Source organism: Acanthopagrus latus, chromosome 13 (genome assembly GCF_904848185.1).
Source record: "Acanthopagrus latus isolate v.2019 chromosome 13, fAcaLat1.1, whole genome shotgun sequence".
NCBI classification, from domain to species: domain Eukaryota; kingdom Metazoa; phylum Chordata; class Actinopteri; order Spariformes; family Sparidae; genus Acanthopagrus; species Acanthopagrus latus.
Genome location: NC_051051.1, coordinates 13448660 through 13472331, shown reverse-complemented (window position 1 = coordinate 13472331; position 23672 = coordinate 13448660). Strand labels below are relative to the sequence as shown.

The window sequence follows — 23672 nt, the reverse complement described above, 5'->3', positions numbered from 1 at the left end:
TTTACAGATCACATTCAGGTCAGGGCCTCTGGGTGCGAGCAGGTTTTCTTGGATTGGTTCCCTCTCTTTGTCCACACACACATACACACACACACTGTCCACAGGCTATGAGGCTGCACGGCATGCTAACATGTTGTGGCATTTTGCCTGCTGCACAGATTTGGATGCCCTTTCTCCACCACAGGAAGGCCATGCTAGCGTCCTCCAAAAATGTCCCCGTCTCACAGCGCCACGCTTCCATCTCTTGAAGCGGAGGCTGGTTAATTTGGTTCTAGAGGAAACGCAGACGTCAGAGAATGACCTTTCAATCACACCACTCAACGACCCACCCACCCACGACTGATGATTTTTGATGATTTCCACCTGGGTCACGCTGACAGGCAGGAAAAAAAGCTTTCCACTCCATCGACTGTGTCAGAGGTCGCTGGACATTCTCATAGTCCAACGAGGCTTTCGCTATGAATGCCATTAGCTTAATGTATCCGTATCAAAAATCAATTCCATCACCCATGAAGTGCATTGACTTGTTGACCAGTTCAATTGATTTGAGTTATTTACAGCTCAAGTTGGGACTGACACATGCGATCGCCCCGTCAACCTGGATCTGATCACGGTGAGTCCTTTTGGTCTTGTGCGTAGAAATTCTGCATGAACTTGTCTGAAACCACAACTGCACCTTCGTCCTGTTGAGTTTTGTACATACGTTATCCCAAATGTTCCCAGCAAGGTCCAAACCCTGAGAAATCCATAAGTTTACTCAAGGTAGCGGTGTGTTTTTCATTTGGACGTGTAGGAATGTCTGGCAAGAGACATTTTTTTTTCTTTTTTTTTCTTAAATGTATGATTATGAGGTCACTTTTGATGACACAGTGTATTGGCTTTAGAATAATGAAATCCGTCAGTGAGATTTAGTTTAGTTGCATATATAAACCCCTTCTTTGGCAGCCTGGGAACATTTCTGTCAGTGTCTCATTGCTATTAAATACCACACGATTGAATAAACTCCGCGTCCTGCAGTTGTCTTTGCAACTCTCGACTCTACACCTGACTCACGCGCCTCCTATTTGGTGCTTCTGCATAAGCGGACATCTTAAAGTGCGGGTCAGGGCCAGAAAGCCCAGTTGGCTTTCAACGAGAAAAGACCCATCAACACAATTACTACACCTTACAGATGGTACATACTCATCTGGTACAAACCCCTTCAGCATATTTCCTACGCTCCTCCACCATCCCATGTTTATTTTTGTGTCTGTCTCTACGCAGTCTCCTCTCTGACGTCGCGTTCCTCAAATACATCGAAGGATGCAAGCACCATTTGGAATGCGGTGCCTGCGAGCGCGTAGGACTCAAGTCCGTTTCCTGGGGTTTTCCGAGAAAAAATAAATCTTCACCCTCTCTCCTCCCGCTGCCATATGTGAAAGGGCCGCGCTCGTGACTCCTGTGGTGAAGTCGGAGAAAGAGGTCAGTGGAAATGCACTGTACTGTATGCGCTCTCACATATGGTACCGAATGTATATGTTCTTTTCACGTCAGAAACACAGGGTTAGGTGACGCAAAGTATTCATGCTGCATCAGATTTCACACAAAGCAAATTCAAGGATCATTTGAACAGAAAAAAAAAAAAATTGAGTTTGAATACATGATATCAATAGTAGCATTAAATGTTGAAATAAATGATGGGTTTGGGCTGCCTCAGTCCCCCCCCCGTCACTCCAGCTTGATCCAGTAGTTTTGACACTATAATCCGTTTTGCGGCACAAGTGAATACGGGGGACTGATCTGAAAGTCTGAGGCGCAACATGCATCCAGTTCCTACATCATTGTCTGAGAGCATGCAGTGGCTGCGGCAGGTCACCTGCCGTCATGAATAATCCATCGACCCAATTTATCACCCGTTTCAGAGCGCTCCCTCAATGACATTCATTCATTTGTGGTTAACAGCTCCCCGCTCCCATTCCTCCGGATGTGTGAGAGGTGAGGGAAATTGAGAGGAGAGAGCGAAGCATGAAAAGAAGCCTCGCTGGTGCAAATCATTTTTGGTTCAATTAAGGGTTTGCCAAGAGTAATGTCGGGATAATTTCTGACTTTAATGTACGACAAGGAACTTTTTAAACTGGTTGTGAGGCAGTCTCAATTTAACGTATGACTTTCAAAATGAGACTATCGATAATTTAAAAAAAAAAAGATGGGCTATGGTTGTTCTTAATGCCTGCCACAGGGTTGGATTCCAAAAAAAAAAAAAATTACAATTATTGCAATGTGGAGTGCGGAGGAGGAATTGAGGAGTTTCACAGCTAGAGGAGAGAAGCTGCTCTGTAGTTTGGTGGTGTGGCAATGGAAACGTCTGTATTACCAGACAGCAGCAGAGCAGCCGGGCTTATAACTTCACATTTGATGTCGGCCTTGCTACCGAGCTAGATCTCGCTGGTGTCTGATCATTTTGAAGACATGACATCGCTGGAGAATGTTGCACTTGCTGATGTGAACAGACTTCAACTTTTAGAACGGGGGACGGCAACGCTCTTATCGCTTTTGTCCGACTTGGCTGTCAAAGTCAACAACAACAAAGTTTTAGATTTGTAGCTATTTTAAATAGACGCCAAGGGTCAGATAGATAGTCTAAGACTTTATTCAGGTAATGACAAAGGAACTAAAAATAGAGGACCATAAAAATACCGGTCCAGGATTATTTTGCTGCGTGATGCTTCACTCCTTTATGACAGAGGTCCTTTTTTTTTTTTTTTTTTTTTCAAAATAAGTCATGGATTCATTTCCAAAACGGAGACAGTTCATCTGTATGATTTGTTTCCACATACTAGTTCCTAAGCCCTCTGTGCTGCATGTTTTAGATGTTTCCCTGCTCCAGCACACCTGATTCAAATGAATGGGTCGTCATCAGGATTCAGCAGAGCTTGATGATCATCATTGGAATCTGATGTGTCAGAGCATGGAAACTTTGTAAAACATGCAGGGTGGCGGGCCACTAAGACCAGAGCTGAGAAACACTGCATGACATTGCTCCATAAAAATATTGTGGTACTTCACATTTTCACTGAGTCAGAGTCAGAGTTGCTGCTTTTTCCACCAAATTAGCTTTGATTCTTGTTTCAAGTGAACCAGTCTGTTTTTTTTTTTTTAGCCAGTTTTGAGCTCAGCCATTCTAATCAATGAGGGGAATTGCATATTGCGTAATAACCTGCTGAATATGACATACCCACTTGGGTTTGTGCTTTTGGTCAAGGAAAACCTAACCTAAGCCATTTATTGGTTCCAGCTGGGAGCCAACTTTTCGACCAAGCCAATACAATTTAAGGTCAAAATGCTCTGAAGAAATCCTGTGTGGTGGTTCTTTGAGGGGCTCTTTCTTGGCCCACATTGATGAAGCATCCTTCGTTACAGTGGTTTCTGCTCAACACTGGTAGAAGTGTGGGTTGATTCACCACTGGACACCGACAAGATTCAAGGCACCATGAAACGAAACCAGTTCAAGACCTAATTTGGTGGAAAAGCAGTATCATACTGTGATTAGGTACAGTGTCATACTGATATCAGGATGCTAACATGCTGAAAGGAAATTGCTATAACTCTGATTTGTGCAGGTATAACAATTACCATGTTTACTCATGTCAGCCTGCTAATGTTTGCTAATAAGTATACTGCGCACAAAGTAGCAGACATTTTCATTTTGACCCGATGATGGCGGCGAATGAAAACTTCACATGTCGCCAAAGCCGTCACCATTTCATCCACACCAGGACAAGCGTGTCTGCTCTCTGAGGCAAATTCAATGGCACTGCGTCCAATAGTTGTTTTGATATTTCAGCTTGTGGCGGATTCGAATGCCAAACCAGCACTGACATCACCGGGAGCCAGAGCCGCTAGTTTGGCTGAAAAAGGCTCAGTAAGTTGTACTGGAGAAAACACCGAGGGTGGTCGTGGACACGTGGGACTGATGCTCGTCTGACTCCTCTGTTCAGGCACGGAGAGCTTTTGCTGCGATGATTCAGTGGTTCGAGCAGTGGGACTTTGTGCGCTGTAGATATACAGATCTGCTAAGCTCCGAAGTATCAGAGCATAACTGATTCAGCCCAGTTGCAGAACACTTAATCACCCAGGGAGGTGCAATATTAGCTGTACGCGTGATGTACTCCCGGATTGAAGCACTTTTAATTACACAGCAAAGAAATAATGGAATATCCTGAATTATTCTTTTCTTTCTTTTTTTTTTTTTTTTTTTTACCTATCTATATTTAACAACCAGAAATGCTGAAACGAGTCCTCTTGATATCTTGTGCTCTTGTAAGAGTGCTTGCCTGTGTGCATTTAGAATTCTGTGTGTGTACTCGTTGTTGTGGGCTGTTTGATCTATGAGTCTGCTTCAGTGTATTTTTGTGGGCCCTTGGCTGCACACACCTGCGTAACCCTGAGAGAGACGGCCATTCGTGGGGCAACACTCCATGCGTAGCGTGTGATCCGCTCATCTGCCTCCATTCACACCGAGACGTTCGCCATTCATTGCCTCACAGTCATTCACAAAGACCTCCCCCCCCCCCCGCCTTGGGCTTCGCGTGTGGCACAAATGGATGGCGTGTGCATAAATAGCCCGTGGATGTTTTTGTTTTGTTTTGTTTTTTTCCCCCCAGAGACAGTTTATGCTACAGTGGAAACGCTAGTTCTAAATATAGAATCGTGTGAGCTAAAAACAGCATCCGAAGCCAACCAACATCATTCACTCTTTGCCAAGTCGAGCATAAGCTCATGTTTAATTCACAGAACTCTGGTGTTCATAACTCCACACTTGCTGCGCCCGAGACGCTGACCCCGCCGCGGCACGTAACAAGCGCAGTTGCGGTAACACTATTCCACTGTCAATTAGCATTACATCCTCGTTAGCGAGCATGCAAATCAAATTAATCCCTCGTCGCGTTGTAGACCTTGCTGACACAGCTCGAACTGAAGCCATACTGCTCCGGGGCCCGACGGGAGGCGAGGAGCGATCATTAGAAGTGGCTGCTGGGTAATGACGTCCTCTGCCGCGGCGGCTCCGACGACCGTTTGCTTGCCATTCATGTCTTCTCGGGTCGCTCCGCGTTGGTTCCCTCATTGACATTGCTCAACCCACCATGAAGCACATCTCTTTATTCATTCCACACGGGCAGACAGCAAAGACGAGGAGCACATCTCATGCCTTCCCCCGGAACATGTGTCGGCCTCTTTAATGACACTGTAACGCGTGCAGAGCCACCCATTAATGCGGACTCTTGACAGCTGAAGGTTAGCTGGCTCCTCGGGCCTGACCGCCCGTTCACAAACGAGAAGACGTGATGCTCCGACGATGAGCGAGGAAAAGCGGGAAGAAAAACCTCTCAGCTGTTTGACATCCAACCAATGTGGCACCTATGCCGTACAATGAATGTGTGGATGTCAATTATTTTTGTACATTTTCTCCTCGAAATAGCCGCTGATGTATCGGCCTCCTCATTATTTTACCAGTTGGTGTATATCATCCTGGTTTCCTGTCTAAAACACAAGCAGGCATGTCAGGAGCATCTTGTGTTTGTTGATTATTTTGTCTTGTCGTCTACAAAGATAATATACGGTGTGCCTCAAGGATCAGTTCTTGGACATCTGCTGAATAGCTGACCTCACTATTTAGTTGTTTGAGCGATGTGAAAGTATCCTTTTTTTAATTTCTGGGGCTTTTCACCAAAGGCACTGTTAGCTGGTCGATTGGTTTGTCCACCACTTCCGTCCTGACCGAGTTCCCTCAGATGGATTGGCATTGAATCCGGAAACGAGATCCGTGTTGCGCAGAGAATGAGCTCTCACCTCGGTAATCCCCCCCATTTTTATCCGTCTCGCGTCACCGGCAGGTCAAATGGCTCTCTCATCCTGTGGAGTACCGCAACATCTCTGAAATGGATCACGACAGCATTTTGTGCAGTGCATTTTGCGGTTTTTCCGAATCACAGTGACTCACAACATCATGTAACGTTTGTCAAACAAGCAGTGGAGCAAGTTTCTGTCGGGGTTTTTAAAAATGGATGTGCTAAAAGAGCTGGACATGATGACTCACCATCCGTTCAGATTGGAAGCTGAATGCAGGGCAGTCTTGTGAGAAGACACTTTGGACCTGTGGTGGAAAGAGCACTGAAAATCTGCACGCAAATACACAAGTACACTTACTTCACTACAATATTACTCAATTACAAATCAAACTACAGATATTAAAAAGGGGTCTTCTGTGGCGTTTTGTGTTTTTGTCCATATATCAGGGTTATCATTGGCTCGTTTGTCATCGTAAAACCCTATTGGCTACAAAAATACTAAGGAAAGGTTTAGATATTAATTCAAATTATACTTGGTGCTCAGTTGTGATTTTAAAGTAAACGCAACTGGGTTAATTAGATGGTGAAATGCAAGTACGAGTAAATGTACAGCGCGGAAAAGATTACCCTTAAAAATGACAAACACAGTAATTTGAGGAGCTGTAGTTAGTTACTTCATTCCCTTCTTTTGACTGTGGCCTAAATTTCATAAAGGATATGAAAATAAATTGTTCCCCGCATCTGTTAGTAGTATTTTTTTTTTGCTCATTTCAGCTATTTGTTTGTTATTATTAGTTCAGTGTGCAGCACCTACTTTGTATAAGTAGTCAAGGAAAAAACGTCATTTGATCAGCAAAGCAGCAAATTGTTACATAAAAAGGGAATATTATACATATGTTTACAGAGCACTTTGAGTTTGAGCTTCCGCTGAGCAAGCTGCATCACCTTGTCTTCATGTGTAATTCTGTAAAAAGAAAAAGTATCATTATTTGATCCTATTTAGGAAAAAAACTACATAATGTAAGAAAGAATAAAAAAATGTGTTTTTTTAATGATTTCCATCAGTGTGATCTGAAGGGTGTTCATTATGTCTCTTTGTAATGACAGTGGTTGAGAACTTGAGCACGTCCCCGCCTCAAGTAAACCTCTAATGAAGCAACGGTCTATTTTTATCTTTTCCCCTCAATTGCACTAACAGCCTTTAGAGTCATTTGTTGTTTTTCTCTTCTCTTCTCCTCCCTGTTTCTCCTTTTGAATCCCTCATGTTCAATCCTGTTTGGTGGAAAGAAATATGTGCTACATGGGCCAGTGGATGACTTGCTTTGTCAGTGCTCATCTCTGTCTTCACGCGGTGCAGTGTGTACCGAAGTCAGTGCTCATTTCATCAATGTTTCATCCGTGTTTCATTTCTGTAGAATACATAATAATGCGCCGTGACTCTGAAATGACGCTAAAACTCTCGGTTTGTTGGATCGGCCGGTGAGAAAACAGATCCCAGGTCTCACATTCACACGCACGTGACGTTATTTCACATCCGATGAGTCTGGGAACGTCTCACCAGGTGCAGTCGGAGGCTTCTATGATTTTTCTCCACAGCACTTGCTTTGGTGGAGGTTACTGTGTTTCTCCAGTGTGAGGCAGGTTGGAAAAAGTGGGTGTCTGCAGAGAGAGGTGAGAGATTCACAGTGGAGGTGTGATGCTGCAGGCTGCACAGTCTTCTTTTTCATGTGTTCCTTCACAGACAGCCTTTTTTTTTTTTCTTTTTTCCAGTTTGAGACAGATTATCACGTCTCCTTTTCTTTACCCCGACCTCTATTTGTACTGCGCTGGTAACTTCACATTAATCATCCGGTCAGTCTAATTACACGAGTGTCTCTGCCTGCAACCAAAGCTTTTTGCGAAGTACTCAGCAAACCCAGACATTCCTACAGAGAGCGCTGCAGCCGTTACGTCAGTCGGAAATCCCTTGTTCCAGCTCACAACAGATTTTAGGAAGAAGCACGTAAATCAAATAGATTTACTTGTTGTTTAATGTACAAATCCGCGGCTCACGAGTGGTGTGAGTCATGTTTCTCGACAGATTGTTATTTTAGAAGTAATTGAGTAAGATTGTGGTCGACACCACAACAAAAACCTTTTGTGTTCTAAATTTATAATGAGACGCTGCCGAGATGAAGTAGATAGAAACCACTTTAGGTCTTTAATTTGAGCCTGTACATGTTTTCTTTAAAGCAGAGCAAGAATCAAGGATTTACTACCCTGTTGAACTGCCAGGTTTTGTTTTTAAATACAGCACAATGGATTTTAATTGTATACCCCATGCTGTGCGGTGTAGCTGGATGATTCTGTTTTGTTCTATTGATAATTGTATTACATGTTCTCAGTCACATGAGTTGCTTGACGTGTATGTTTAAAGTCCCAGTGAAACAGTCAGTGGGGTGCTGGATCCTCTGACATAGTGTGTCTTGTAAAAACAGACAGCAGCCAATAACGCAGAATGTGCATCATGCCTCACCCCAGCCACCTAACCGCCGACTCACCGATGTTGACTCTCCATGAACTGGATTAGCTGCTTACAGAGCTAATGGTAGCTACCTCCATTTGGCAGCAGTTGGTGCTCAAGGCTACTACTTAAGCAACAAAGCTACCAGTGTCTATCAATCAGGAGACTCCGTAAATTACGTCGGCGCTGTAACTGGCCTCCAATGTCGGTTTTTTTTGGAAGCCATGTAGATCCCTGGTCCATAGCTGTATGTGCATTTGCAGTTACAAGTAAAGCTATCTGTCCAGCGCTGACCCAGTTTCACCCAAGTCGCTGAATAATTTCATAAAGTTGTGTTTTCGTACAGTAATACGGGAAGGCCCGGCCCAGCAAAACACTCGTCTGTTTACGTTGCTCTCGCAGTATCATCAAATGCAGTAAAGAAAATCAAAAATCCAGTGTCTCAAAATAAAAGAATATTACAACAAAACACAATCAAAAAAGCGTTTATAAGACAGAAATGTAGCAAACTCATTACTACTCCTGTTGGAAAGGGAAATCAGCATCTCCATGCTGTATTTTCAGGCAAGGAAGCTACCAGTGACTCGCTACCTGATATGAACCCCATAGAGAATCTATGGTCGGGCGAGTCGGCTGCTCTTGAGGAAGATGAGAGACAGCAGACCCAACACTATAGAGAAGCTGAAGGCTGCTATCAAAGCAACCTGGGCTTCCACAAACACCTCAGCAGTGCCACAGGCTGATCGCCTACATAGCACGCTGCAGTGATGCAGTAATTCATGCAAAAGGAGCCCTGACTCAAGTGTTAAGTGCGTAAATTAACATACTTTTCAGACATTCGACATTTCTGTATTATAAATCCTTTTTTTTTTTAGATGTGTCTTGTCTTATAAATGTTTTGAGATACTGGACTTTTAATTTTCAAGAGCTTCATGTTTTTCACAAGATGTCCGTTTCACAAATCAAGTAAATGATTTCAAAGTAATAGTCATTTCCAAGCGTATATGTTTTTGATTCTGTTTTCTGGATCTGAAACATTACAGATGTGTTTTTTATTTTTTATTTTTATGTGACCTGGAAGCTGACTTTATCCTTCAGGAGCCGAGTAAATATCAAAACAACAGGCCCCTGTGCCTCCAAATGCACGGTAACATTAAAAAAATGGATGGCCCAAACAATGCGGCTTTCAAACCCCGAAACAAGCTGACATTTTGAAGCTTACGTCCACCGGCGGCTATTTTTCAACCTGAGTTTACCCTGCGTGTTCTACAGAGTTTGTTCTCTGTGAGTTTAAGTGCAAATGGAAATTCCAGCGCTTGCTAGAATGGCTCCCCTCTTCCTGTCTACACCCCAGTGTTTCCTGCCCGCCGCATGACTAGGTGTGTTGACTTTGAGATTGGAGCGTCTGACTTAGGGGTGCGTATCGGTCCTAGTGTGGGAACACTAACTCTTCACTTTGAGCTTCCTCTGGCTCCTATGTAATCTCCCCCCCCTCAAACTGACCGCACGTCAGGTAAAAGGATCCGTAAGAAATGTAGCTCTTCTTAATTAAAGGCCTCACGACATCTCAAGTCTTCTTTTGTCACAAATGCAGCGTATACTTACTCATTGTGTTTGTGCAGCCCTGTCATAGACAAGTCCATTAGTGCTGTTAGCTGCAGGATTAGGTAACTCTGCCCTTTTCTAATGAACGCGGGCACACAGAGGGCCTTCAGCTGTGGACTTCCTCACTTCCTGTGAAGGTAAATATTATGTTTTTTTTTCCCTTTCACTGCATCCACAGCACGGATGGAGCCCTGTGTCATGTCTGTGATGTGTCAGTGCGTCTGTACACCACTCCAGGGACTGCAGGATTACTTTACAAACTGAGCCTCACAGAGGCCTGCCTGACTGCTCCTGAACAATACAGTAGTTCATTCAGGGACTAACTCCGGCCATCTCTCACTGTGATACAAATCAAGGCTTTGTAAGTCCCTGCAGAGACGAGGAGGAAGGAAAAAATGGTGTTATGTTGTGTTTTTTTTTGGGGGGGGTTTCTGATTAAAGAAAGTCTCAGTATTAATGTAAAACATGAGTCATCCTTGTGTTCACTGCGAGGGAGCTGAACAAGTGTATGAACTCAGTCCTGACAACTACAGATGACTTGGTAACACAAAATGTTACGGAACATATCAATTACTTAACAAGAGTATGAAAAACGTGTCCCATTTCATTGAGTAAATCTCAACTGCAGGAAACAACACAAACCAGAGCGCAGTCCTTAAATGCAGAGTTACCTCACGAGACAAGAACACCACTTATCAAATGTTCTGCGGTGCAGATGGTTTTGCTCGCTGCTATCCAAAGGAACGACTGACAACAGTCAACACTGTGGTTGTCAGCCAAACTGGACAGTTGGTCTGAATGGTGATTAATCCACAAGCGGCAAGAATCCACCATCTCAAAATATCTTTCCATGTAAAAAGTTTTATGGATTGAAAGACTTTACTGCAAATTTAGTGTACCCTGTGAAGGTTCGTAACAGGGATGCACAATGTGGACTTTTTTAAAGCCGATTATGATAAGCGATAATGAAGTGCTTCTCATGCCTCCTCCTCCTCCTCCTGGTGGTGTAGACTGGCATCAGCTCTTTCTGAGTGTGTGAGAGCTACCCTTGTCAAGTCTATGAAAGCAATTTAGCTTCATGTCGTCGGCTCCATCAGCTAGAATTTCACCGATACGAAAAGAAATAGCAGATAATATGCATTTCCTAATACTGGGCTGGTGATTTATCGGTCGGTTACATATTGTGCATCCCTTGTGATTAGTTACTGTTGTTCTGTTTAACTCATAGAAAGGGGTGCATCATATTGATATCCCTTCCTTACCATTTTTATCTTGCTATAGCTGTGCTTCCTAGAGTAAAGCCCCATCTTGCAAGACTTACAAGTAGCTACTTAGCTTTGACCTGGGAATTCACACAAGGTTCTTTCATAACAAACCAGAGACAGCAGGATTCTCAAAAACTTGTTTTAATCCTCACATTCGGAGCATACAGTCATATTCACGTCCATGTTATGATGATCGTGCAGGGAAACGTGAATGTGGATGGTGGGCCCCAATGAATAGGACTGGAAAACACTGTGATAAAATATTCAATTTCAGAGTCCTGCTCAATGTTGAACATTTGAGGAGAATCTAGCCATCCCTGACTTGTAATTAAGGAACTTACATGTAGGCATAGCACAGCATGTGGTGCTAAAGCTAAATCTGAGGCTCATTCTCACTTATGTAACTCTGAAATCCCATCTTCGGTCTTTCAAAATATCACTGGCAAGACTTAGCTTTGCTCTGAAGTGAAGCAAGTTCTTTATGAAATCATCCAAAAGTAAAGAAATCATTTCTTTATGGAGACACTCTAGGATTCATTTGGATGAAACGGAGACAGCACGGTGGCGTGAAGTGATTAAATAAGTTTATTTGATTTACAGACATGTACATTTTCTATCAACCCCACGACGGGAGCATCACAGTTCAGTTCTAGAATAATATCCTTTGATTTTTTTAATTTTATCTGACACGTCTCTTGTATTGACTTGCTCTAAAAATAAAAATAACCTCTGTTTTCTGCTCAACATCAGAAAAAGGCTTCTTTATACATGATTCTTGTATGACAAGAAATAGCACATTCTCAATACATCACTTCAGTGATTATTAACACAGAATTACAACAGACTTTTCTATTCCTAAAGGATCGGCGCTAAATCGACTAAATTTGGCAAAGTGAAACTCAATTCGTGACCCATCTGACCAGAGCCGACGTCCCCTTCTCATGACGATGGTATGTCAGCACTTACTGTGAGCATGAAGTGACAGACCTCCGCGGCAGAGGCTGTGAAGCTGATGCTAGGCTATGGTTCAAATAAATCCCTGAACATTAAGTGTGCAAAATGGTTTGATCAGTTGTTCTTGAAAAAAAAAAGAAGAAAAAGGAAAACAAACGTTTACAAGAGCTACAAAAATGAACGCAAAGATACCGCACCCTAAACATCAGACCAATGCGCCGTCTCGAAACCCGTCGCACTGCGGCTCCTTTTTCGCTTTTACACGTGTGACACGTCCTATTCATGATCACAGTAAATAGGGTGAATCTTAGTGATGTAGAAAGGTACTGTGTTGTTTCGTTGTGATACAAAAGGAGGAATAAAACAGGCATTTTTCTAAACCCAAGGACACGCAACAAAGTGTAGTATACTCAAACATTAAACTTCCCTTTATAGATTATTCTTCATTATGGTAACAAACAAATAAATACATTGCATCCAAGCCATCATTTACAATATATTGAACTTGGTGCGTGATATAGCTATATATTTCTCTATTGTAGTTAATTAAAAAAACAAACAAACAAAAAAACTCATTTGGTAACATTTAAAAAAAAAAAAAACTGTTAAAAGGAAGGTAAGAAGCTTAGTTCATTAAGAAGATGTAGGTGTGTAAACACGTCAGGTCGGACAGAATCACATTCAGAGAGCTCCACGCAGTTGGAGAGAAGCTAAAGCTAATGATGTGGCAACAAGGACACAGCCCACACAGCAGCACCCCACACACAGCCAGTGAGTCACGCTCACACATCAATGCTACGAGAAAACCACCTCGACATCTCCCTTTATTCCTCCACTAAGGTCACTCTCATCCATCCATCCATCCATCCATCCATCCTCCTCCTCCTCCACCTCCTTCTGTGTTTTCTTGGAGGTCTGCAAAGTGCTTTTTTTAAAAATTCCCTTTATGCAGAAGTTTGAAAACCTTTGACTCCATTAGTGGCTTCAAGGTTTCAGCGGAATTCAATTCGCCGGGTTGATTCGCCCAAAAAGAGACGTCCTTCGAGTTAGCTTTGAGTTGAGCTTTTGAATGAATGTTTGTGTATACAAGCAATTATAGCTGATTTCCTTTTCCTTGTGGAATGGTACAAATACAACGCTGCGATTAGCCGATACACCAGATCCGAGATCTTTTTTTTCCTATAGTGTTTCTTGTCTAAATCTCTATGTGATTCTCTAGAACAGAAGGGGACTCTGTTTATCCGCTCCTTCAGTGACATCTGAGGATATGCTGCTCTGGTTTCAAACAGGGATTCCTCGCTTATCAGTTATCAGCGATAAGAGCTCGCAATCAGTCTAACCTGGGGCTGAAGAATTTCCTCTTCCTGTCGGGGATTTTGATTTCCCCTCAGAAATACACTGATGACCGTGACTCCGGCTCATGTCAGAGCTCCTTTCTTCTAATCATGGAATGGGATATCTACAATTGTGAGGGTGGGGTGGGGGGGTTCTCTTTCAACAATGCCTGTTATTGTAACCGGCGTTGTCTGGACTGGAATCCATCATTAAGAGCGACTCCGTCTCTGTGTGGGCGGTGTGTCCAGAAATTTAAAACCAACAATCAGGGAGCGTCGCCCCCACCGGCTCACTGATAAGGCAGTGTGGATAAAAAAGGTTGGTTCCTATTGCTTCTCGTGTACACAAAAAACACAGGTGCTTCTCCTTAAAATACAAAAAGAGTAGCAATCACTTTTGGGAAAAAAGCATTTACATCATAAATTATAAAATATATGTGTGTGTGTGTGTGTGTGTGTGTGTGTGTATGTATGTATGTATGTATGTATATATATATATATATATATATATATATATATATATATATATATATATATATATATATATATATATATATATATATATATATATATATATATATATATATATATATATATATATATATATATATATAGTCCAGTGTCTGCTTTAAGTCGCCCCGATTGCATCATCGTCCTTCCGAAACAATCGTAGGCAACGACCTCCAGTTTCAAATCCAACATTAAACAGAAACAACAACAAAAACAAAAAATCAAAAGAGATCACAAGAAACTTTCCCGTGAAAAGATGTGCAGAAACCTCTCACCTCTGTCATGTTCTCTGGCACTGTCTGCGCTGACTTAAGTGCTAAAAGCTACAAATAAAAACACATGTGGGGGCTCAAAAGAAACAGCTGTTGATGGGGGGTGTCCAATTCTTAAGGCTGATTCACTGACCTTTAGACAGTAACACTTTTTGGCTCTTGGCTGGCGGCTATGTTTACATGCACGGCAGAGCTGCGATCGATCATGAGAACACTGCATCCAATCTCGTAAAAAAAAAAAACACTGTGTTTACACTGGAGCTCGTGTTTTTAATACTGCCTTGAAACATGAGCAGACTGATCTGATTTGGGTTTGTTTTGACCAGGCATAAACACTTTGAGAATTATTTTCCTGCTGCACATTGCTTCGCTCCACATAGCTTGAATTTTACAGCTTCTTAGCTTCTCCGACCTCAACGCTCGGGGCCAGAAGGAATTGTGGAAAATCTGAATGGGAGCAACAGAGATGGAGCCCCGTCTACCGACTAGCAAATCTAAACAGCTTCATCAGACTAATTGAATTATAGCGTGCATGTGAACATAGTCAGCGATGACGTCATGAGGGTTGATGGCGGTCAGTGCAAATGTCTGAAGGAATGTAATGATGCTATGGCACTTGGTGCAGATTGACAGCCAATGTAACAGACAGACAGACACATAAGAGACAGACTGTTGGACAGACAGGCAGACAGACAGGGCAGGTTCATGGTCAGCATTCAGTAGTATGGCATCAGGAGTCAGAGGGGTGTCACCCCGCCTCCTCCCTGGAAGGTTCAGTGGATCCTCGCAGACAGAGGTGAGGAGGACACCAGCTGTCGCTGTCGGCGGGCCTCGGCGCACCGCTGTGCACCTTAACACCAGCCTGTGATTCGGAGGCGTTTCCGAGGAGGGGCAAGACGCGCCCTCGTTCCAGTTCTGAGCAGCCTCCGACGGGCGAGTAAAAAAGGGAAGAGCAGCAGGGGCCGAGAGGCAGAGGAGGATGATGATGATCGCTGGCGGTGATGACGGCGGTGAAGAGGACATGGGCGTGGCTTTTAAATAAGTGGAGATCAGCTGCCCCCCTGCTTTTTTTTTTTCAACCTCCATTTTTTTTTCCATCCTTCTTGAGTTTGGTTGCTCCTTCAGACTGCTTCTCATTTGGCTGTCACCTGAAAGAGAGAGAGAGAGGAAACAGTGAGCCCGGAGTCTGGCCTCACCACAGGACATTCTCATGTAATTAATGTTGAGGTCGAAAGCTCCTGGGCCATCTGTTGGGACCTTCCTGATAACGCCTACACACCACGACCAGCCTGTGACCCAAATATTTTCCTGCATACCAACACATAACAGTTTGTTTAATGCGGACCCCCCCCACCCCAAATCTGTGCAGCAGCGAGCCATAAGCCACAGCTGCTGTCTCTCTGATATGCAGATTGGGGCTTTACATTAGACGCTAATATCAGTCTCTCAGCTTACAAAACAAATATGCCACCGAGCACGTACGCAAAGACTAATGGAGGACAAGGTCTGCGCATGAAAAGTCACAGTTCTAAAGGTTTTCAGAGGAGACAACTTGGACTCCAGTTGGAGATAAGACCATCAAGCGTTTGCGGCGCCACGATCGTGACCTCTTCTGATTGGATGAGAGAGATGGCCGCGCTTCCCGCTGCTTGTTGTGTGTCTGTCATTACGGTGCCCTGGATGCTCCAGTACACAAGCCGCTACCGCTGCTACAATAGGATTAGTGCAGGGAGCTCGTGGAGCGATGTTCTGAGGCAGGGTATTGCTCTCTCTCACACACACACACACACACACACACACACACACACACACACACACACACACACACTTTTGTACAAACAAAAACAAGTGTAATAGCCTCCACTGGAGGATTACAGGATTCTCCGAAACAATGTGTTTTGGTTCTGTAGCCGCGGAGCCCGTCCTCTGTGGGATGAACCATTTTATTAGCGCCAATTGTTGCCGTAAACTCTGCGAATTGTTTATGAGCCAAACTTGAAATTAAAATGCCAGCGTGACGTAGAGATAATTAAGAGCTGTGAATGCTTTGATATGTGCAACACTGGCCTGCCTCCTCGCAGCTTCACTACAACTGTGCTGGAGACTGTTGGCTTCGCAAGCAAAGGGGAGGTCTGATTGGTCTGGCAAGAGAATAAACTGTAATCAGACTGACTTGTAGTGGTTTTTGGCTGCGAGGACGCAAATCCCAACTGCACTCAGCTGGGCGGACACTGCTATAGATTGTAACTCGCCGATGGATGGAGAAAGCTGTAAGTGTTTCGGTAAATGAGTCCAAATACACATTACTGTAAAGAGAGAAACCCTTGAGTTCTTGCAGTGACAGAGGGAAATCTGAAGGTTTTCTGTATCCGAGTGTGTGTGTCTGTGACTGTGTGTGTGTGTGTGTCTGTATATGTGTGTGTGGTCTGTGGTCGCTGCCATGAACCCACTCCACACTGCTGACTGAGGATTCGGAGCTTTTGTTGAGTGATAAGAGAGAGAAGAAGGAAAGTATGCGCCTGCAGCTGTGCAAACACTTTGAACAGTTAAAGTTCGGCGAGCAGAGACTGAATCAGAGTTTTCGCCCTCGTGATGCGACTTTCCCTCCTTTCCGCACGGGACTGCGATCGCTCAAAGAAACGAGTGCCAGCGCTCACGCTGATCTTCTGACAGCACCCAGCTCGGGCATGTCCTCCTAGTTATCATGCGGCGCGGGGTGAATCTAGTCAGCGGAGGCCGACTCCTCCTGCGGAGGAAGTTAATTGGATCTCAGCGCATCTGATCTCCGTCTGGGATTGCATCGCTGGAGATTAATGGCTCGAGATGTGTAACAGCTTAGGCGATTACTGCTTCTCTTCATCCTCGTTTGTTCACTCTCCTTCACTAAATTGCTCTCCTTCACTTCCACTCCTCATCAGAATCTAAATTCTCCCCTTCATCCACCCCAGCACTTTCACAACGCCACCACCGCCGCACTCTGTCTTCCCATGCTTTAGCGTGTCGGACCTCTGGGAACACCAGAGTGTTCACACGCCAGAGTGAGTGTGAAGGGTGAACGCTTGTCATCGGAAGGGCAACTGAACTGTGAACCGTATTGATCCGTGACACAGACCTGAGGGAGGACCTGAGGAAACATTTCCTCGCTGATTGGATTATCCCCCCCCACTCCAAAACAAATGTTGAAAATCAATCAAGAGATCGCAGAGCGCCACGGTGGTTCACTTAAGAGCAGAAGTGATCAGCTCACAGGAATATTTAACTCTAACCTCATGTAGCTCCAGTCACTGTTCTCTATAATTAGCCCTGTTTGACAGCGGGGACAAAATGCTTTAGCTGCCGTGTGTGACAGAGATCTGGTGAAACCCTCAGGCTGAAAGCATAAACTGCCACCGAAACCCGATCCGAGTGGCAGCCGCGTGGGAGCCTTTCATGTCACCTGTCATTAGCCGCGCATACTAATGTCACCCTGTCAATGGTAATGGCATTACAGCAAAAAGAACATACCGGTAGTTTTGCATATTGGAGCCCATTAACTACCAACTGTGTTTACTTGGTATTCCTGCCGGCTATTTTCCAAAGCATAGCACAACTTTTTAGATTGATTTCCTGCCTTCGACACAGCTATGGCCTCCTAATTCGCCAGTGCACAATGCAAATCAACCTTCAGAGCTTCCGAAGTTGCCTGTGATGGGTAATCCATCATGCTATTACTCTTTTTTTTTTTATTTTATATTCGCTAAGTTATGCGAGGAGGCAGCGAGTGTCAACAATCTCAGAGTTGGAACACTGAAAGACACTTCTGATGGTGAAGATTTTAAATCTGGCTGAGTTCAGATAAATATTATCTAATAGCAACACAAGTGCAACAACCATGTTTTCTTGTTGTGTGTCTTCTGAGAGAGAGACTTTTTTTCGTATATATTCTTTTATTTCTATGTCATTTACCTTAAATCTGTTGCACGGAGCGTCTCTAAGCACGGTCTGATATTGCCGCGTTGGTAATTTTCCGGGAACATTATAATTTTTGCTGCTCCATTATCCTTTCCAACCAGAACCAGAGTAAAATAGGCAGATGGGAAAAGGATGACCCTTTATGACTCATAGCTAATGCTGTGAAGGGTCTATTTTAACCCAAACCATCTTTTCCAGAACAAAGTAGTTTTGCTGCCTTAACTGAACCCAACAGAAATCCAAAAAAAAGCAGAAAAAACAATACCTTTAAGGGGCACTTTGTAGTTTTGGATAGGAAATATTAATGAGATGTTACAACTGCATTTTATTGTCTGATTACATATGGTATACAATACAGCATTGCACAATGAAACGATAAACCTGGACCTTGAACCATGACCGAAATGCTTTTAATCAGCCGATGCTCAAATGTCCGATGCCAAAGCGGCCTTGAATGCACAAAGGAGGAACTTTTCTTTTTTTACAATGGTCATAACTAACTATACAGGATGCACTGACAAGTACATATTTTATTGCGCAGCAAAAAGGAATGGACACTAAAGGTTGTCTCTGAGGTAAAATAAATCTAGACACATAAATAGGCTTGACAAAACAGTCAACAGGGGGGAAACAGTCAGTGTTAATGGGAAGACAGGATGTCTTCCGCCTGAAGGAGTTTACACCTTCATACGGTTTTCCACCAAAATCGACTGTTCCCTTCAAATACTGCAGGGAACTGCAACCGGCAGATCGCACTGCTGCCTGAACTGAACTCTAACCACCCTGCAAGAGATCCGTTCACAACTCCACTACCTGGCGCTCACAAGTCGGTGCAGTTTAATCATGAAAGATTCAAATAGGAGCACTCATCGGGGGAGCTGATGATCAAACCTTTGCTGACGTGTTTTGTTCCTCGACAAGCAAGAAATGAGGGTTGCGTTTTTTATTTTCATCACGCACACGTTCAGCGCACACGTTGGGGGCCATTTTTTTTCGCACCGTGTTTACATGCTGTACAGTATTTTGACAGATGCTTACAGGACAAATGAACCCAGACGGGGTGATGATATGACGGGGTAAAACCTTGGCCTTTTGGCAGAATATGATAACCTTTACAAATAAGCCACAGCAGATTCCTTGTCCGTCTAATCAGTGAGTCAGAGTTTAATCTTGTTATTCTTTACCGGCAACACAAGTAGCTCCCCATTGTCCTGCAGTGCAGAGTTGGCTGGTGGGCTGCCAATTATTGTCTCTTTTCTTTGCTCAGTTAATAATTATAGAGGCTTTTTTTTTTTTCTTTTTTTTTTTTTGCGCCATGTGTCTGAGTCTGATAAAGGCAGGAAGTCAGCTTAGGTCTTGATAAAATGCCCTAAATTTCACATGGCCACCACCACTCCAGGAATGCGTGGGCCCCCTCTCTTAATACAATAGGACGGGAAATGTATCGTAGATGAATCATTTGCGTATCGTCCCAAGTATCCCCTCCTTCGTTTACGCTGTCATGAAGTTTTGGATGTCCTCGGGTCCAAAGTGACTTTTAAATCCGGATGAAAAATCTTGTTTTTAGATCTCCGCGCCTCCTAACGAGAGGAGCGCTCCATGATGCCAGCCGGGTAATGAGAAGCGAGCCCTATAAATGTTAATGTCCCGAGACTGTCTCTTTGTTATCAACCCCCTTTAACCGCTCGCAGAACTGCTGATGTGAAAAGCAATAAAGCGTCTTTTAGGAGAAAAAGGCAATTTACCTGATCATACCTTGACTGAAGAGGGCGGCCGTGTCAGCTGGCTCAACCTGAGGAGAGAGGAACTGATTTAAAAAAAAAGGGTGCGCAAAAACTTTCAAGCAGATCTTCTCACATCACATTTATTGTTCACTTTTCTCCCCCCCAAATGATATTCCAACCAGCTCGCTGAGCACACGCTAGCTGTCTTTCAGTCATCACTGTCTCTGGTCCTCCAGGCCACAGGGCTCGGCCTTCCCTGACCCGCGCTGTATCTGCACTAAGGCGCAGTGGCATGGAAGATGAGACAGTTCTGCTCTCATACCTCACTAAGTGTGAATGTGGATTAAGTGAATGTGTGGAGAGAGGGGGAACACGCACTGAACCTGAGCTATAAATGGCAACCCAGCTGCCAAAAAAAGCGAACAACCTAGAAATAATAAAGCGCTCTTTAAAGCTGGAAATAGAAAGGCGCGCTCCAGTGAGTAACTCGTTCGGCTCCGCGCTTTTTTCTTTTTTTTTTTTTTTTTTTTTATAAATAGCTCTGTGTATCTGAGGACACGCTCAAAAGGGGGAGAAAAAAAAAAAGAAAGAAAAAACAGCAGCAAGGCACTCTGTGAAGTCACAGAGAAATTTTAAATTGGGGGCTTTATAGCATGAATGGAATCTATAAATATCGCAGTCATGAAACAACTCCAGTTGTACGAAGTTGTGGATGCTGTCATCTGGGTCCCTGAGGTGCTGTTTGCAGCCTGTTACATAAGAACCGCTGCTGTTTAAGTTTGAGCTTTTCAATCGTTGGGACATTTAGTACAAACCTGTCGACTTCTATAGAGGCCTTTGGTATACAATGTGAGGTATGCAATGTACGCATAGCTCTCTGTGTTTGCTGTATATACATATATATCTGAATGTAATCTTACAGGTCGGTGTATGATTAACTCATCAGTGGGTGAGGCGTTCAAGGACTGTTAAAGCGAACGAGGAGAAGCTGAATCTACTCCGACAGTTCTCAGTAGATGGAAGTATGTTCAATAAAAGCAGGATAATAATACATGTTACATTCAATATAGATTAACAAACATCATCATTCATATATACTAGGGGAGATGGAATTCAGCCATATTTAGTTACCTATGACACCTTTTTAAAGCATCAAAAGCTAATGGGGATCTGTCTAAACCTGGCAACCCAAAAGTTGTTGCCGTAAAAGTTTAGGATTGATCGATGATTAATAATATTGCTTGCAAAATGGTTACACAAGTTTAAATACTCTGAGCTTTCAAATGTAGTAGTGTAAAATAGCAGTCCATCTGTATTGAGGACTGTATTTGTGCAAAAGGACACACAGGAACAACCTCCCAGTGCCTCTGAGTGTCTCTGTTTCCTATTTGAGACATTATGAATTCCATCTGTTGCTCTATTAGCTTTGCCTTACAGCGTGTGGTGTGAAAGTTAAAGGGGCTGCGGTTAGATATAGTTTGAGTGAACATGTGCCATCTGCCCACACTGTGCCATAATGTGGTCAGATAACTAGAACCACACACTGGACCACAAACTGGTGTCTATTTCCTGGCCACAGCAGCAAGAGTGTGACTTTTTCTTGAAGTCATTGTTCCGCATTTCATTCCTTTTTCGTTCCTGGACCATACCCAACAGAAGCCACAGCGCGGCTTAGAGGAGCCTTTGCAAGGACCCCTTTGAAACTATATATTAACATTACTCAGAGGAGGCATTTACAGCCTGGATGGCAGCTTGACCCCGGGATTAAAAAAATGTAGTAAATCCACTGAAACGTAAAGTCGACATTTTCTACATTTCCTTTGCAAATGTTCACTTCCCCCCCCCCACTAAAGTGAATATAAAATCATTCGCTAAACCTTGCTCACTTCTCTCTCTGAGGGAGTTTTTGGCGTGGGAAAGACCAACTCCACAGGGTGAAGAAAAGGCGGCTGCAGACAGACGTCAGACATCAGACTGCCATCCTGTCTAAAAACCTTCCTCATCTTCAACAGGAAGGAAGTCATTTCTGAGAGCGCTGGCACCAGGGGAGTAAGTCAACGTGATAAAAAAAAAAAAAAAAAAAGTCGGAAAAAATAGTCGAGAAGAAACAAGAAGTCGTGTCTCACCCCTCCGAAAGAGGATGAGTGTGTTTGTTTTAGCCTTTTAAGGCCATGACCGGCTCCCGTGCCCGCTGGGTTCACGTCTTTGGTGTTTGACAGAGGAAAATATGAATGCATGAATGAGAGGGCGGTAGCTGGTAAAAGTCTAAGTAAGCACACTTTAACAAATTGATGGCTAGAACAGCTTGTGTCAGCTCTGGAGCACTTTTAGCTGACTGGGACTTTCTGTTGGCTCAAGGCCCTCAGAGTCTTGCAGGGCTGGCACCATTGTTGGCATCACTGGGGCAGCTTGTCCCTGACAGACGTCAAACCCCAGCATCGGGGTTAAATAGCATAGCGCTGTCGAGATGAAGTCGCATACTTTTGTGTGTCTGTAAGTGAGGCACTCAGATTAAAAGCAATATTATCGCAACTTCTTCTGAGGTGGTGTGTTTGGATTTGTTGGAGTCAGTGGAGGACATCTCCAGCAAGTTTTAAATATTTAAAGAATAAACGACTAAATAATAAATGAAATAATGATGAGTTGCTCAAACAATGTCTGAGTCACTTACTGTTTCTCGGCCTTCTCCCTGTCATCCAGGAAAAACAGGGCAGTGGCCAGGAAAAACATGCCCCCCAGGACGATGATAAAGGGACAGAGCATGAGGGCATAGCCCAGACTGAGGAACCGCCACAGCGCTGACTTGGCGTAGCTCTGCTGAAGGGCGTCGGAGATCTGTAAACCAGGCGCGCCAGCACACAATGACAAACACACACACACACACACACCAAAACCACCACACAGAGACAAAAGAGAGGAGAAATTTTATTCAAACTAATCATCCAGGGAAAGTTCTTAAAAATATCCCATCATGCTCTGACACACAACGTGACACCGTTCACATGCTCGCACCGAACGCTCTGCCAGACTGAGTCCTGCATGTTTCATCATAGCAACAGATAAAAAAAAATAAATAAATAAAACTGACACACAGCTTGATGTTGGACTCCCTGCGTTTGTTTAAAGCGAGGCGGGATTTCACAGCTAATATCTCGTATTGTCGTCGAGGGCTTGAGTGGCGCTGGCGCTCAGTCTGTCATGCGCGGCGCTGAGGAAAACAGCAGCTGGAGAACAGTGGGTGTGAGGGGAGCGCTCCTGCCTGCCAGTTGTCACTCATGAGGCAGCTCTCAAACGAGCGCAGACTGCTGCACTGACAATCGTGACTGAGGGGAGGCCGCCGCCGGTTGCTTTTTAGCACACGGTGCGGATGCGGGCGCAGCAGTAACAAGATGGGGGCTCCTCGTGCGTGCGCGAGCGAAGAGTCTGAGCGGTCATAGGTCAACCCGGAAGAAGCACATCGATTCCGCGTTAGCGTCAGCAGAATTAGACTCTCTTGAGCCGGAGAACTGCTGACAGGAGGATGTCAGAGGTACATGCACATGCGCATCGTGAGAAAAGAGAGAGGACGCTGGAGGAAAATGAATAAAACACACATGTGTGACTGAATTCTGGCGTGCGTCCATCTGCTGTGTGTGTGTGTGTGTGTGTGTTTGCGTGTGGCTGGTGCAGAGCTGTTTCGTCAGGTACAGCAAATTGCCTGCAACTTGCACATTACAGCCTCGCTAA

The 23672-nt window shown here is 44.0% G+C and overlaps 1 protein-coding gene and 1 long non-coding RNA gene across 4 annotated transcripts in view; one reads left to right on the top strand and one right to left on the bottom strand.

Annotated features, from left to right (window-relative positions):
- Nucleotides 1–381: 381 nt before the first annotated feature.
- On the top strand, nucleotides 382–22779 carry LOC119031003. 2 transcript variants are annotated; one of them, XR_005078487.1, is made up of 3 exons: nucleotides 382–613; nucleotides 1264–1461; nucleotides 22647–22779. It is a non-coding gene; the product is annotated as an uncharacterized LOC119031003 (long non-coding RNA). The 2 variants fall into 2 exon arrangements; XR_005078488.1 differs by lacking the exon at nucleotides 22647–22779 and adding an exon at nucleotides 10115–10350.
- Nucleotides 14403–23672, bottom strand: part of spns2 (spinster homolog 2 (Drosophila)) — a 65125-nt gene continuing 55855 nt past the window's right edge. Inside the window, exons 11-13 of one of the 2 annotated variants that reach the window (XM_037119052.1) lie at nucleotides 22618–22781; nucleotides 19978–20014; nucleotides 14403–15419 (exon numbers count right to left, since the gene is read on the bottom strand). In XM_037119052.1, coding sequence (XP_036974947.1) covers nucleotides 15405–15419; nucleotides 19978–20014; nucleotides 22618–22781 — 216 coding nt within the window. In that variant the 3' untranslated portion in view covers nucleotides 14403–15404. Of the gene's footprint in view, nucleotides 15420–19967; nucleotides 20015–22617; nucleotides 22782–23672 lie in introns of both variants that reach the window. The other variant, XM_037119053.1, reaches the window with a different exon arrangement.